Here is a 16811-nt window from a genome sequence, read left to right as displayed (position 1 = left end):
TAATCGGTAATGGGTCCGATCATTGTATTTTGCGGAGTGACCGTCATTTGCATAATTAATTGATACACCTGTCGATAATTGGCGAAACAATAAAAAATCGGACTGAAGGGAAGCGCGTTTTCACCCCGGATCCTCAGCGTGGATGTGCAGGACGGTCGCATCTTTTGGACAGCTCTTCAATCTGGATTAATTACTGGGAAGTGTTGCAGAAGAGTTTTTTTTTTTTTATATAATCTTGAATGTAGATTTTGTGTAGTGTATTCATGGGGTTTCTTATTAAGCAGGGTAACACTTTACCCAGCCCATGGTAAATGTAGGCATTTGCCAGGGTTGATATGATTTGCGACCAATTTTATTTGTATGTTTTTTTTTTTTGTTTTGTTTTTTTGCTCTTCCTTCATTTAAGGTGGCGCGGTAATTCAGGAAATTCTCTACCGGGTCTTTACCAAGTCCATTATTGTAGCAGGTCCACGACTAAGTTGCACTCTTGCTACTTTTCCACATATCTTTCCGTGGAAATGCTCAATAAATCTCTCTTCTTGGCCTGTTTTTGTTTCTCCGTAACTATCTTGATTAGGAGTTGTCGGCCTTGCACCTCAAAGTCCGCCTCGCTGTTGAGAAGCCAGGTTAAAACGACCGTGTCGTCATGAACATGATTTTTGGGAATAAATGGATAATGGGTGCGAGGGGTCGTGCACGGCGTGCGTACGCTTCGCTTTTGTGTGACTTCGATGCTGATTTAAAGGGAAAAAACGCACGAGTTTACGTATTCGCTCACACTGCGAGAAGCTCTGGCTGCAGACGTACAGGCAGCTGGCCGGTCGCCGCGGTGACGTAGAAAGCGCGCGACCGGGGTCCTTCAGCGCCTTTAATCCACTCAACAATAAAATATGGCGTCGTTCAGGCGCTGGTTGTTAGCGCAGAGAAAGAAAGCGTAAGTTATGGGTTCGTCTCGACCCACGCCTTCCTTCCTCAGCGTCAGACCTTAACCTGGACCGACTCCGTCTGACGTCAGGGGGCATGAGTGAGGTTTGGGGAGACCATGCTGAGATCCACCGGTTTCTTCCGTGGGATTGACTGCCCGTTTCATAGCGAGAGTTGTAACAGCGAGGCGGCCGGCGATGGCTGCAAGCGACCCTACTGTCACTTCCGACACGTCAAGCAGAGAAGGAGCTCGTACGGGGCTGGCGATGTCAAGAAGCCCAGGGACCTTTCCTCCAGGCAAAACGGTGAATCGCGTTTTCACTCCACACGCAAGCGCACCGCGGTCCCGTCCTGTCGCACAACACACCACGATCTCTCAGCTCTTCACCGCATTACACGCTCTCGATCCGACCCACGAGCGATTTGCCAGACAAAACCTTGCACCTAAGCAGCGTTTTTACCAGACCAATAAACCGTAGTGTGTGTAATTCAGGGAAACTATTAACATCGCTCTCGTTCACACACACATTTTACATTTATCAGACGCCCTTATCCAGAGCGACTTACAATCAGTAGTTACAGGGACAGTCCCCCTGGAGACACTGAGGGTTAAGTGTCTTGTTCCTGGACACAATGGTAGTGAGTGGGGTTTGAACCCGGGTCTTCTGGTTCATAGGCGAGTGTGTTACCCACTAGGCTACTACCACCAACACACACACACACACACACCATACGTTCTCATCCTGGGTGATCCAAAGTGCCTCCTGTCAAAATGTCACTTGCACAAGTGCCTTTCTGCTCCGATTGCACGTCTGGTGCCAAACTAAATATGTAGATATATGATTATTTTAAGTGCGAGTATTCTGATTGGCTTTTGTGAAGACTCCCCACATGCTGCATGTTGTGCCTCTGAAAAACCAGCACTCTATTCACATGTTCAACTAAAAAAAAAAAACAATGCGTGCTGTAACCTTCATTACAACTGAATTTCTTCACTCTCCTCGTCCTCAGAACAAGGATACGATCCGTTCAGTCCAGAGGTGGTGAGACCAGAAGAGCATCAGAATGGAGACCCTGGATTGGCGTCGCCGGCAGGGCGTGCAGTGGACCCGGGTGTTATGGAGCTGGAAATGGTCAACCGGGCTATTGAGGCGGTTCAGAGTGAACTTGAGAGATCAAAGAGGAAACTGTCGCGAATCGGGGACCAGGAGTATGAACCTGTGGCCGCTTCTACCCAGCCGGGAATCAAACACCCGAAACCCTCTGCTGAGGCGTCCCGCCTGGCGTACGATCCAGAGAGTTATCAGATGACGCCAGTGACTGATTATAATCCCACTCCCCGTTCCAGTAAATACACCTTGGACTCTGAGAGCGAGGACAGTTGTGCCAGCTCTCTGGAATATGTGCCAACGGCTGTCACCAAAACGCCGGTCAAAAAGGCAATTCCCCCCACTCCTCCCTGCCGACCCCAGCTTTCTTCTTCTTTAAGGGGCAAATACACACTGGACACTACAAAACCTCCCACTGACATGGAATATGACCCTCTGTCGAACTTCTCAGCCAAACCAGCTGGCATGAGCAGTAAAGAGCAGAGGACTATGGCTGCAGAAGCCGAGCTCAGAAAAGCCCCGCCTCTTACAACGAAACGGAAGCGTCTGATTGAGGAAGAATACGTCCCCACGGTAAAGAAACTGTGTCAGGAACAGCCGGTGGTGGACCTCCAGAAGTACACAGCCTTCTCTGAGTCGGAAGGAGAGAGCTCGGGAACGGAGTATCGGCCGACGTCACTCAGCCGCCTTCAAAGCAAGAAGGGCAGCTCTGGGCCCTCGGAAGACACGCCTCAGAAGGTGTCACGGGACAGCAGGAGAAGTGGTGCCTGGAGCGTTCTGAAGCCGCAGAGAAGCCAGGAGGCCGAGGACGTCTCCTCACAGTGGAGTTCGGAGGACCCAGAGTCACCCAACCCCGACTGGCTTCGAGAGAAAATTGGAAAGACTCTGAAAGAAAAAGACATACAGACAAAGAGTGAGAAGATGTTAAAGGTCAGAAAAGAGGAGAAGGGGGAGAAGGTAAAGTCACAGAAACCCAGCCAAGTGGGCTCAAGGAAAATTGAGAAGACTCCGAAGAAAAACACAGAAGACAAAAACAAGCTAAAGAAAAAGTCTGATGGTAAATGTCGAAAGGATGAGAGGAGCTCCGACAGCAAGAGCAAAAAGACAGAAAAGATGAAAGGGGAACAGAGCCACAAGGAAATGGAGAAAAAGGGCACTATCAAAAAACACACGTCAGAGAAGATGCAGAAAGACTCTAAAACATACAGGGATCAAAAGAATGGGAAACTGGACTCTGCTGGGTGGGAAAAGGACAGGAAGAAGGTAAGCCAGGTAGTCGGGAGCAGTCGAAAGGACAAGAGCAGGAAAAGCAGCTCGAAGGAGGCCAAGCTGGGGAAGGAAAAATCCAGATCTCTCAGCCACGCAGATCTGTTTGGTGATGAGAGTGCGGAGGAGGAAGATGAGGAGAGGATTGTACGAAAGTCTGCTGGAGCGCATAAACGGTCGGGTTTGGTCCTCAAGAGGGAGGGGACTGAGGTCAAGTGCTCGTCGTCTGATAGTCTGTCTGAGGAGGAAGGTGACGGGGAGGACGATGAGGATTGTGGCAGCTTTGACTACTCCAGCCTCCAGGCAGATGTGGAATATGACTCGGACCCGATGGAAGAGTGCCTTCGCATATTTAATGAGTCTAATGACATTAAGACAGAAGACAAAGGGAGACAAGCTAAACAGGTACTGATGTTTACTCAGTTTGTACTTCCCATCGTTTCTTCTAAAAAGATTGTGTGGCTTAATGGATAAGGTGTCTGAATTCGGATCGGAAGATTGAGGGTTCGAGTCCCTTTGTGGTTTCTGTTTGAAACCGTAATCAGAATCCCAATCTGCCAAGTTGCCACATGAGCAGAGCACCGTCCCCACACACTGCTCCCCGGGCACCTGTCATGGCTGCCCACTGGTCACCAAGGGCGATGGCCAAAAGCAAAGGACACATTTCGTTGTGTCACCGTGTGCTGTGCTACTGTGTATCACAAGTGACAATCACTTCATTTTCACTTCTTTGACTTTCTTGTGAGACACAGAAGATGCAGCTTGATGCAGCTTATCCACACACATATTTAAAGACTTTTGGTGGTAAATAACTGCTGCTATTTGAAACCAAAGATATTATAATTTTTAGCACGTCAAACCTTTCTTAACGGGATATGCCATTTAAGGGCGGCAACAGATTTAGAAATGGTCAGTCATTAAATGAATCAATAAAAAGTTATTGGTGCCGAAGTTAAATGCACCAGTCACCTGAAGCAGGGTTTGAGTAGAGACAGGCGCTGAGTTCCAGAGTTCCACCAATGAAAACATGACTTGTCAACCATGTCTTTTTCCCATGGTGCCACAGCCTTCTAAAGAGCAAGATGACGGGGACGTTTCCGAAAGCACTTTAACCACACTGTTTCCTGGACAGAAAAAACGCGTTTCGCATTTCAAGGCCAAAGGAAACGTGAGTGCACCGATACCTGTCACCAAACGTGAAGCCTCTTCCATTTTTCAGATTGGTCATCTGCACCGGACTGATTAATGTTAATGCCAAAGTAACGTTTTTCCCTCCTCCGTCTTCTAGGCCGAGCCGTCGCGGAACACCGTCATCCGGCCGTATCGCAGGGCCACGGCACAGGAGATCTGTTACCGGCGCATGCAAATGGCACAGCAGCAGGCGGAGCAGCTGGCAGCAGCCGTGAAGACGGCGAGCAGCTCCGCCAGCCTCCCGGGGGAGAGGAAACGCGTCGCCCACCGGCCCAAACCGCCCACGGCGCCCGTCACCAAACCGGGTGAGGACTTCTGAAAGCAGGATTTCATTAAGCTCAGATACGCCGATCGCCATTTGCCTGGGTTTCCACTCAGTTTGGAATAGTTGAACCTGGCTGTTTTGGTACCGTAAGGACCAGGGGTTAGACAGGTTTGATTTATTTTTCCACCGGATTGGATCAAATTCTCAGTTCATTCCCTCATTCGTAACCGCTAGGGTATATTATAATTCAGTCTCTTTAAAGGAATTATTTTCAGTAATTTTGTCCTTCAGTCACTAATATTTTTTTTATTCTATTTTTGCTCTCTGCTCACTGGCATCATTGTTTTCCTGCTATCAGATTATTGTAATATTAAAAAAATAGCGCTTTCATTAACAATAGATGTAATTACTCAACTTCTTGACTTCGAGCATAGTGAAAGCGGGGTAAACTTCGTCAGATGGTGGGGGGGTTTATCTGCTGGGGGGCTGTAGGTGGTGAGATCCACCGGCTGGTTAGGTAGGATATCGCCATCTTCTCGTCATCATATACTGCAGGCAACTTAAATGACCGAACAGTCGTGTGATTTGGATAGTTTGTGTTGTGCCGATCCAGCCGAGGCCAAGCAGACAGGCAGCCGGGTTCTGTCCCCAACCAAGACCGTCCCGGATCACCTGTCTGTCAAAGCTCACACCTCCGCGGGCATCCTTTCCAAAACCATGTCTACTTCTGTGCAGAAGAGGGTGGCACACACACCCACGCTTAAGGTGAGCAATGACAAATAATAATTTGCTGTGATTACCGTGCAAAAAATCTGAAAAGCGATGCATGCCCATTACAAAGATCACCCTGTTAAGATGTGGAACATTTCCACATCTAGCATGCACGCGGTCTCTACATCTAATTGAACATTTTCCTGGGGAGTAGCACTCGTATAAAATGGCATGTGGTTCTAAATCGCGTAACCTTTTGTAATTGTGCATGCTGTAGGTGGTACAATGGAAACGACACCCGGTGTCCTCATCAATTCACAGCATTGTAATCCCACATCTCTCCACCTCAGAGTTCTGCGATGAAGCGCCCCGTCATCCCAACCGAATTTGGAGCCAAAGTGCCCACGGGAGTTCGGCAGCGCTACCTGAATATGTTCATTGATGAATGTCTGAAGTTCTGCACGTCCGAACAGACTGCCTTTCAGATGGTGCGTGCTTCAGTCAGAGTTTGATGTTATTTTCATTGATGAAGCAATTCTTTTCTTAATGACCCTGTTTTTTTTTTGTTTTATTGAAGTATTGCAATATCGGTAAGACTGAGTGGGGATGCTTTGTTTTGTGGCTGCAGGCTCTGGATGAGGAGAAGGTTGCATACGACCGCAGCAGCAGCAAGAACATTTACCTTAACGTGGCGGTCAACACGCTAAAGAAGCTCCGAACAAAGAGCAGCATGCCCCCCACACCCACAACCACCACCCCCACCACCACAAGTATGAGTACACACACATCACACATGTACAAACTACCCATATACACCCACCATGCACAAATGCTGCAATCACAGTGTGCATCTGGTTTGGTTGAATTAGTTGAATAAATTATTCTTTTAATATATTCTTGGTCTGCTATTGTATTCTGACATCTGTCGCTTTTGTGTCTGGTCTTCACAGAGAGCCAAGCTATGAGTGCTAACCGAAAGGCCCAGTCTCATGAAGAGGTGCTGGGTGGTCGGCTGGCGGCCAAAACCAGCTTCACTGTTAACAGGATGGGGAAGCATCAGGAGGCGGAGCTCACTGGTACATACATCTGATTTAGGCTAGATCAGCGGTTCTCAAAGTGTGGGGGAGTCATGACTGGGGACGGGGGGGCTCCACAAGCGACCTGCGGCAAAGTCATGCTGGACTAATGTTTAACATTTAATATTAGACGTTGGAATCATTATCATGGAGGAACAAAGACTTCACATCGGTTACCTTAGCAACCTGCTCATGCACTACAGCCAGCACTTGTTTGGTTGCTGCATGGTGCTGGCAGTAGCGGGGTGGTTGTTTTCATGTGTAAAAATATTTCTTCTTATTACTATTATTCCTAGCCAAATGTATGAACTTCCTGTCATCATCTAACCACTGTATTATTTTTAAACAGTTAGTTGTTTACTTGTTTGGTTAGAATAAAAAATGATTATGATTTTTGAAAAATGATTTTTAAAAAAAGTATTGTTATTATAGTACTGACACCACTGACTGCAGAGCTGAGGAAGGGTCTGCATTTGTGTTCAGGAGCAGTTCTGTACAGGAAGCTGAAAGAATACATGATGACCGAGGAGCAGCTGCACGAACACGGATACCCCAGACCGCACCCTGAGAAAGCGGGCCGGGCCATCGTCTACAGCTCCACTGAGAAGAAAATCACAGATCGTGGGTGGACGCACTCGCACGCACAGACTTAAAGCCGTATTATGTTTTATTGATGATCTTACTGGTCTCACATTTGCCTCGTAGCGTTCTCCAAGGTGTGTTGCAGATGTGGGGCGGAGTATAAAATCAATGCTAATGGCAACTGTGTACGAAAAGAGGAGTGCAGTCACCACTGGGGACGCCTGCGTCGATACAGAGGTCAGTATCAACAGTCAGACCGTTTACCAGTTCGGGGAAAAAAATGAAAAGCCGGCTAGTTTGCATGCCTGTACAGCAGCGTTTCACCCTGTGTGTCTGTGCACAGTGCCTGGGGGCTGGGAGACGCAGTACAGTTGCTGCTCTGGGTCTGTGGGCTCTCCGGGGTGCCAGGTGGCTAAGGTAAATCTTTAAATTCCTATAAATTCCTTACTTGTATGTGCAGCAGGTGGCAACAGTTATTAATATATTAAATATTCATCTGAATTTGAGCTATTTCCAGTTCGCACTGTGATTGCAGCCTCAGCACTGACAGTGTCCTGCTTTTCGGGTGTCATGCACTAGAGGTCGCTGTTAATCTTTTAAGCGTGAAGATTCTAAGGGGTTCAGGGGTTCTGTCACCTTTTTAGAAAAAGAAAATGAAGTTTTTTTTCTATATTTCACAGCAACATGTGCAGGATGGGCGTAAGGAGTCTCTGGATTGTTACGTCAAGACCTTTGACAAGCGGTTGCCTGCTGATGGGAATGCGGGAGTTTATGCCCTCGACTGCGAGATGGTTAGTCTGAATATTACTAGCTATGTCCTTCTTTGAAGTGCACAGGATTATGTATATTTTGTCAAGTCTTTTTTTTGTTTTGGCTTCAACTTGCCAAAGATATTTGACTAGAATATTACAAATAATGCTGCTTCCTCTTCCACACGTTTCTTCCAAATCACTTTTCTTATGCTTGTGATTGTAGTGTTATACTAGACAAGGCTTGGAGCTGACCAGGGTGACTGTGATCAACTCTGACCTGAAGGTCATCTATGACACATTTGTAAAGCCCGAGAGCAAAGTTGTTGACTACAACACAAGGTAGTCATGTTTTTAAAAATTACAAAAATGAGCAGCAGATGGTCTTCACAATGAGATGCTGAGTGTTGTTGACGGCCATGGCACAGGTTTTCGGGAGTGACTGAGGAGGACCTGGAGAACACCACCATCACCCTACGGGACGTGCAAGCAGTCCTGCTGAGCATGTTCAGTGCTGACTCCATCCTCATCGGCCACAGCTTGGAGAGTGACCTCTTGGCCCTCAAGGTAAGGTTCTGAATGGGACGACACGATAAGCACCTGAAAGTCTCAATGGATATTTCTTTTAGGTGGTTTAGCAGTCATAAACTTTTCATTCTACTTTCACAGCTGATGCACAGCACTGTTGTGGATACAGCCATAGTCTTCCCTCATCGCCTTGGCTTGCCTTACAAGCGGGCCCTTCGGACCTTAATGGCAGACTACCTCAAACGTATTATCCAGGACAATGGTGAGGCTCTCTACCCATACACTTCTTTGAAAAAACGTTTTTACAGGGATGAGCGAATGAAGGGTATAATAGCTTCACCAGAGGTCTGGTTGTTGAGTGTGTGCGTTTTACTCCCTCATTTCTGTTTCTGAAGCCATTATCAAAACCGCAAAGAATCAACTAAATTGAATTTTGGTCATTTGACCATTGCTTTTTTCGCTTACAGTGGAGGGTCACGACTCAAGCGAGGATGCCAGCGCTTGCATGGAACTCATGATGTGGAAAATTCGAGAGGATGCCAAGGTGAAGAGATGACCTCTGACCCCTGGACTACAGTGCGATTTGTAAATATGGATGGAAGTTGGGGAGAGCAAGATCAAGAGAGGGACTGTAATGTTGTGCTGCAGGCCTTTATTCAGGTCAAGTTTCCAGGACTTTGTCACAGGTTCTGGTATAATGTGGCAGTTCAAGTTTGTCACGTCAATTGGTGTTCACCACCTGGGGCAAGAAAAGCTGAAATCTATGCGGTTTTCTGCTGTATTTATAGTTCTGAGAATTCTTATTTTATGATCGTTTACCCCTACACAGATTTAGACACAGTCTAACTCTGTATAAAAAATATTTTTATTTTAGTTCATGTTCAAGAATCATGCCATTTCTGTTCTATTGCTTTTGGGGTTGTGCTTATCTGGTGTTTTTTTTTTTTTTTTTTTTTAATTATTATTGTGTGGACGGTCAGATGACCCCTGACAATGATAATGCCTCAATTGAGTGAGGGTTGTTTCTAGGCTGGTTTCATGGTAATGCCCACTTTAGAGCTCTGGACCATGTCCAGTTGCACTGTAGAGACCCTCTGTGATAGAAGTACACACACATACTTGAAAGCCCCATAAGTACAGCTAGTTACATAGTTGTAGGAAAAGGCAAGGTCTATTTTTGATTGATTGTTTACCCCCTTCAAAACTGCTCATTAAAGCCTAACAGAAAAGCACTTGGTGTGTGAATAAATTCTTATTTGTACTACAGTTAGTACTCACTATAATGTTTACATAGTCGGATGTGGTGTTGGTGTTTTTTACATCTAAAGAAGACTTGAAACAGTTGTAATGACTGTGATGAATTGGTTTTTGTGTGTGTGAGTGCGTGTGTGTAGATTTGGCTGTCAATGTCAGTGTTAAGCAGAGGACTTCTCTCATCTCCTCCCTCAAGGTCTGCTTAGGGTGCATGACTTGAGAACTGATCTCACTTTGATCTGTCCTAACCATCCCTAAGGTAGAACTGCTTCCTCATGTAGCCACCACTGAGTTGTGTTGATGCATTAAAAATGGATATTATACAGTAACCTGAAACTGTATGGGTTTGTTAAATATGTTAAACAATGTATTATCCACTATAAAGTTGTAAATAGGCAATAAAACATCTGTTTTGTATATTTTTTTTCTATTAAATCATAAATGACTACACCTTAGTTGTGCTTATTCTGTGCAGCTAGGAAAAATGCTGATCTATTTGTCAAGCATTAGTGTAGGTCTGCTGATTTGGCAATTTGCATCAATTCCCAATGGCCATTCTTATTTTAATGACTCAAAATAAATCTCTTAGCATGTGGGGAAGCACCTACTTCATCTTGCGTTTTGTACTGAGATCTGTGTCATTTGGCTTTAGAAAACTAGTTAATGTACTCCAGTTTAGCATTGTTACAATGCAATGCAGCCCTTAACTTACATTTAAGAAGGAGTTTTGTGGGGGTGGCTAATATCTATTGTTTTTTTGCACGATTGTGTAATTATACTAAACTCAGTTTTTCAAAACTGTTAATAGTAAAAACGTGTAGCCACAAAACCTACATGTGCCGTAATATGTGTTAAAACAGCATATTTTACATCCTCTATTACTAACTATTGAAAAAGTACGTTGTTGCTGGATTTCTGAAATGAACAACAGCCCCTCCTCTCCTGGTCCATGTCTTTGACCATTGAACCTCACCCATCACTTGTCAGCTGTAGTACCCCAGGTATTAAAGACCTCAGCCCTGCTGGATCAATAAGCACACAATGTTCTGAAGCCTGGGAGGCGGCAGGCCTCGCTCTGTTTAATGAATGTTGTGGAGATTTGGGCATGTGGGCCGAATGAGCTTAGGCTCTTCTTCATTATCAAATTCGATCAGTGAGGTCCCTCTGATCACCTCTGACTGCTGGGGGTCGAGGGGCTCTGGTGTTGGCGTCCTGGACGCTCGGACCTCATGCTGAGAGAAAGGCGGTGCTTTCACTGGTTTGGTGTGCATTGACAAGAATTTAATACTGCTGATTTATAAGTTTTACGTGAGACATTAAAAAACAAGGAGAGAGAAGGCAAATTATTAGTTTACTTGTATATTTAAAGCAGAAAAGCCACATTAACCCACATTCAACACCTCGGCATCCTCGTTCCCATCCTGGTCTTACCTTCATGTAAAGTACTGATCTCTTTCCAACTGAGGTTCATGCGAAGCGTGGTGGTCTTTAACAAAGAACAAAGACCTTCTGGAATTTTTCATCAGTCTGGTCTTAACCTTGTGCCACAGTGTTTCAGAAGTATCTATGGGAATGTGGAGGCAAAAAAAAAATTATTCAATAAACTATCTTGCTGGAAAAATATTTGAAGCGTTAGCCTCAAATCACCTGGTGATGTGGTGCTGATACCGTAGTTGGGGAAGCTGTAGTGAGGCCAGCGCTGGTGCAGGCGTGTGGTGTCCCGGTGAGAAGCAGGGATAATGGCGTGAATGCTCACAGTGGGGACCCAGCTCTCGCTGACCTACTGCCCCATCTCCCCCTGCCACTCTAGGTCAAAGGCCAGTCGGCCGCATCGATCCCCCCCGAATGAAGAGGTCTTTAGCCCCGCTGTGGCTGGCTCTCGTGGGCCCTTCTGCTCCAGTCCAAACATTGCAGCTCTCCAAAGCTTCCAATTGTGCTGCACTGCAATCGATCCAGTCGGTGTCCAAAGGGGCCGCTTCCCTAAGCAGCTCACCCGCAGATAACTGACAACAACAAAGCTCCCCTCTTGACAGGCGCTTGTCAATACAAATTTCCACTATTGATAAGTAATTAAAGAAAGGGGAGTAAAAGGCTTCTCTTTAACTCAAACATCTGTTGAACAGGACATATTAACCACGACAAAGAAAAGAGAAAAAAACTGTGGAACTCTTCAGAGGACAAAATGAAACCCCCCCACCCGTACACTCTCTTTCAAACTGGTCAAAGGAAAAGTAAAAACTATTGAGTAAGTGGCATCCTTGTGGGATTTTACGATTTTTTTTTTTTTCATTTCATGGGCCCCTTTTTTGTCTGTTGCCACCAAAAAAAAATTAAATCCTCATATTTCTAAATGACGTGTTTCTCTACCTACCTGGTCTTTCCTAGTTTATTGAAAATGATCATGCATATTGTTTTTGTTGTGACGTTATACATTCCGAAATATACGCCTACTTATAAAATGGGTATTTGATGGGTATACCAAGCCAGTAATTGCCATTGCCTGTCACCTGTTTGATTTCCTGGTTCCTAATGTTTTGGGCTCTTGGGTTGATGTCTCCGGATGGCCGTCCGTCAAAATGCTGCCGAAGATGCCGCGCGGTTCCGAGGAAAACAAATAGCAACACGTTGAAGGGACTCTGAATGTTGCAGAACAGTGGGGAAGGTTCAGCAAAGACATCTATCATTTAGGCTAAACCCACAGGGAAGGGGAGGGTGGAGGCTGAGACTGTGAAGGGGGTCCAGAGGGGGCAGAGAGTCGGGGCGGTGGTTACAGGGAGGGGGTCGCACACAACCAGTGTCTTTGTGTGGTTTTAATCCTCCAGCCAACACAGCTTTGGCCAGGTTTCATCATGAAAGTGCCATGAAATAACTACTTTTTTTCTTAGCAGTAAATCTCCCCTAATCCCGCAGGCTGAGGAGACAAAGGATTTTGGGTTCTAAGCTCAGAGCTTTTAATGGGGTGCAGGGACTGCTCTACCGAGCCTCTTCTAAATGACTTATTTTTATCAGACACTAATGTAGCTTGACAGCCAAGAACATCTCAAAAGGAAGAAAAAGTAGCCGAAAGAAAACTTTCCAGAAAAGTGCAGGTTTTTATTGCACCCTAGATACAATCGAGATACCGTTTATCATTTCAGGTGGAAGATGTAGAGATTTTGTGCTTATCAATGGCAATATGGCCTGTAGATGAGATATGCATTAACCATTGTCACAGTGCTAAACATTATGTGCAACTGAACTGGTTCTTAGAAGCTTCTTTCAGTACATTTTGTGGTCTACTAGCTCATGTATGACAAGCATGGCCTGCACGCAGATTTTTTTCGTGGTCACCAGAATGTGTTCTTTTTGGCCCGGGAGAAATGATTCACCCTCAGCAGTCAGTGACTGCAGAGACTGGCGCAGACGTGCTGCAGACGTGGCGCAGACGTGGCGCAGACGTGGTGCCGTGGGTTTTCCTCCAGCTTTGAGCCAGTGGCCCCAGACCTTCCTGAGTTGGCTGGTGCCTTTGGTGGCTGTGTTACCCTCTGGAGGGGGGCGGAGGAGGGGGAAACACACCCCAGGACTTGGGAACACTGCTGATACTCGTGGGAAACATAATCTTGCACTCGGCCAGCCTCGCCTTTCGGCCTTAAGCAGCACAGTGTCAGGCTTATGGGCCAATTTACATCTCTTAAACCTCTCCGCCTAAAGCCGGCACAGGTTTATGGAAGATGATCTTATTTGAAAGTATTTAGATGATGTTTTGGTCCGCGGTGCGGTGCGCAGGTGTATCCCCGAAACCGAACATGAGCATATTGTGAACGTTGATCCATTCGTAGAAAAACTCGTACAATGGACAAACAGATTGCATCTTTGGCAACTAAAATGCCATAGATGCTCACAGCACTCTTTTATTATTGCCATATGATTACATGACAAAAGAATACATAAAAGTAATTTCTTTTCCTGCCTGGGCAGCTAAAATTCTGAGCCTGTTAGCAAAACAAACTCTCTGAAAAACAGGCCTCGGTGGCTGGACTGATAACGACTAAGGAAATGGGAAAAGACGAGGGTGGAAAAAAACAAGGGACAATCAAAGGCTGTTGTTTTAATCTGCCCGGTCCCAGAGATTAGCGGGCCGCATTGTTTTAATTGTTTTAACGGGAGGGACTGGAACGCTCGCTTATTCAGGGGAGATCCTTCGCTTTAAATCTCCCAAGTTCAATAGTTTCTAAAAAAAAAAAAAAACTTGAGCCACCGGACCCCCTCTTTCCCCTCATCCCGCTTAATCCAAGATAATACCCTCCTTTCTATTGGCTAATGGCTGCGCGGAGCTGGAGTTAATGCTTCTTAAATACTCGCGGGGTGGAACCCGCGCCGTGGACTCGGCGCCCGGAGGACAGTAAGTTCGCTGCGCGTTTTCTGCAGGTTTTAACTAGACTACAGGGATTTTTATTTATTTTTTTTTAAAAGAAAACCGGGATGAGAGGATTTGACGGGATTGCGCGGGTGTGTTCGAACCGATCGCCGCGCTTCGCCTGCGGTAGTCAGTTTTCTTTATTCGGGCAATGATTTGCAACACTACGGTGCCCTGGTGAAAGCATCAAGTATGCAGTGCAGCCTTCATTAAGCGTTTTATTTTTAAAAAAAATCCATTCAAGTATGCGCAAATCATTTCTGCTTTGAAATAGCCGGTGTTGTGGGTAATAACCTAATTACATCGACCAATTTAAAAAAAAGGAAGAAGATGACGTAAATTCCCCCGCGGCGGGTCGTGGTGAATAATACTGTGTTCGTAAGACGCGTTCTTTTCTCCAGCTGCAGGATGAACTCGGTGTACTTCGACGCCGGTGCGGCCTATCCGCTGCACACGCTGTTTTATGAGCTCCACCAGCAGATGGCAGCACAGTACCAGCTCCACCACAGAAGCAGCAGCTCCATCTCCGTGGCCGAGCAGCTGGCAGGTACCTGCAACTGTACATACCACTTCACTTTTATATACACACACACACACACACACACACACAGTACAGGCCAAAGGTTTGGACACATGTGTTTTCTTTATTTTCATTTACGTTGGTAGATTCTCACTGAAAACATCAGATCTATGAATGAACACGTGGAGTTATGTACTTGAAAACATGTTTCTTCTTTGCTCTGATTACTGCTTTGCACTCTTGACATTCTCTCGATGAGCTTCAAGAGGTCGTCACCTGAAATGGTTCTCCAACAGTCTTGAAGGAGTTCCCAGAGGTGTTTTTAAAGTGAAGTGATTGTCACATGTGATACACGTGATACATGTTTAGCACTTGTTGGCCCCTTTGCCTTCACTCTGCGGTTCAACTCACCCCAAACCATCTGGATTGGGTTCAGGTCTGGTGACTGTGGAGGCCAGGTCTCCACTTTTTGTTAAGTACATAACTCCACATGTGTTCATTCATAGTTTTGATGCCTACAGCGAGACTCTACCAATGGTCTTGAAAATAAAGAAACACATTGAATGAGAAGGTGTGTCCAAACTTTTGGCCTGTACTGTATATATATTATTTTTAAGCTACATATGCTTTATTAAAGCAAGGTTTACTTGTTAACTGCACAAGATTGTCCCTATCAGTACCCATCAGTACCCCTGGTCAGAATGTGTTCAAAGCTTATTAATAGGGCCTATGTGTTTATTTATAGGGTAACATGAATCTGGCATTTTGACTTGGGGTATTGTGGAAATTTGGGTTTAGAATATGCCAATAAAGGTGTCATAACTGCAATAGAGTCATGCATTATTCTGCTATAGTGTTGAAATAACATTGAAGGGTGTGTTTCCAGAGCTGATCCTTGAGGCACGCTATGGGAGTCAGCAAAGGCAGCGTCGCAGCCGCACAGCCTTCAGTGTTTCACAGCTGCAGGCTCTTGAGAAAGCCTTTCAACAAACTCAGTACCCGGATGTGGGCATGAGAGAGAGACTGGCTGTCTGCATCAATCTGCCAGAGGCGCGCATTCAGGTAGACAGGATTCATACTGCTTGTGATCATTCAGAATGTATATTGAAAATAAAATTATATAATCACCATTTATTTTTTAACCAATCTAAGTTCATTGAAATATTTCAGGTCTGGTTCAAGAACAGACGGGCCAAGTTCCGCAAAGGTCAGAAATTTGTTCCTTCCACCAGAGATCAAAGCTCTGAAGAGAAGAAAAAAGCACAGGAAGATGTTGGACTTGTGCATAAGGACTCTCAAACTACAAATGAACTTACCCCTGCCAGGAGCCCAAATAACGGGGCCACAGTTTCCCCAACTGTTTCATCACACCCCCTTGCAGCTCAGTCCCACCCAAGACTACATTCTGCTTCAATAATTCAATTTGTGGGAGGGGAGCGTCACCACCACCACCATCCGTACCATCACACTTTAGGGATGCTAACGGCAAGCCTGCATTTCCCTCCTCGTTATGGCCGTTAACTCCTCGTTAACGCAGCAACACGACCCAGGCAGATCGGTTGCCATGTTGGACGAATAAACTTGCTCTGCTCTTTCAGGCTGCAAGCTACACTCCAGCTACGTGGTCTGCACAGTCCAGACCTAAATACCGACAGCAAAGCCCAAAGTTCAGAATCTGACTAACAAGTGGAGCAGGCAGGAGCTGGTTTAATGTGTGTAGCTTACTGACTTTTACCCCTTGGAATCGTGTGTGAAATGCAACGTCTAACGGGCTACACCGTTTGAACGGGAGCTTTCGTTACATGGTGCTGGTGCTTGTGGGGAGTTTTATGTAGCCAGTAGACTAGTTATCGTACTACGTCAGAATATGCGTCCATCCTCTGTCAAATGTGACAGGCTACATCTGCATTTTATAGAAACACTAGTCGTTTTCTCAGCAGGCAAGAAATGCTTGATCATTTTAGAACGAAAGGTCTATAGGATGCCTAGCGAGTTGAAATTCTTTTAATGTCTGTTTCACAAATGTGCTATAAATATCATACAAAGCATATTTTTAATGTCAAATTTGTTTTGTATTATTTGGTTCTGGTGTTTAATGTACATGTACTTTTTTTTTACAATCAAATACACAACTCTGTAATATTGCCACAGAATTTATCACCGGGTTGTTAATGAATAACTGAAATTAAGGGACACCATTTATTGGGGCAATTTAAAATATATATATTTTTATGTACAAA

At 45.5% G+C, this 16811-nt stretch overlaps 2 protein-coding genes across 2 annotated transcripts; both read left to right on the top strand.

The window, feature by feature from the left end:
- The first annotated feature begins 779 nt into the window (after window positions 1-779).
- On the top strand, window positions 780-10105 carry rexo1 (REX1, RNA exonuclease 1 homolog). The gene is made up of 16 exons (XM_028999879.1): window positions 780-1229; window positions 1936-3704; window positions 4366-4467; window positions 4588-4795; window positions 5369-5520; window positions 5817-5954; window positions 6095-6236; window positions 6417-6542; window positions 7026-7163; window positions 7248-7361; window positions 7468-7541; window positions 7805-7915; window positions 8100-8215; window positions 8302-8440; window positions 8543-8663; window positions 8869-10105. The coding sequence occupies exons 1-16, from the start codon at window positions 1043-1045 to the stop codon at window positions 8955-8957; spliced, it is 3726 nt and encodes a 1241-aa protein (XP_028855712.1). The 5' UTR covers window positions 780-1042; the 3' UTR covers window positions 8958-10105.
- A 3915-nt stretch (window positions 10106-14020) lies between these two features.
- dmbx2 (diencephalon/mesencephalon homeobox 2) lies at window positions 14021-16539 on the top strand. Its single transcript, XM_029001527.1, has 4 exons — window positions 14021-14036; window positions 14453-14598; window positions 15458-15633; window positions 15742-16539. The coding sequence occupies exons 2-4, from the start codon at window positions 14460-14462 to the stop codon at window positions 16090-16092; spliced, it is 666 nt and encodes a 221-aa protein (XP_028857360.1). The 5' UTR covers window positions 14021-14036; window positions 14453-14459; the 3' UTR covers window positions 16093-16539.
- Window positions 16540-16811: the final 272 nt, after the last annotated feature.

Source organism: Denticeps clupeoides, chromosome 13 (assembly GCF_900700375.1).
Source record: "Denticeps clupeoides chromosome 13, fDenClu1.1, whole genome shotgun sequence".
In the NCBI taxonomy this organism is placed as follows: Eukaryota; Metazoa; Chordata; class Actinopteri; order Clupeiformes; family Denticipitidae; genus Denticeps; species Denticeps clupeoides.
This window is presented reverse-complemented; position numbering and strand designations above follow the sequence as displayed.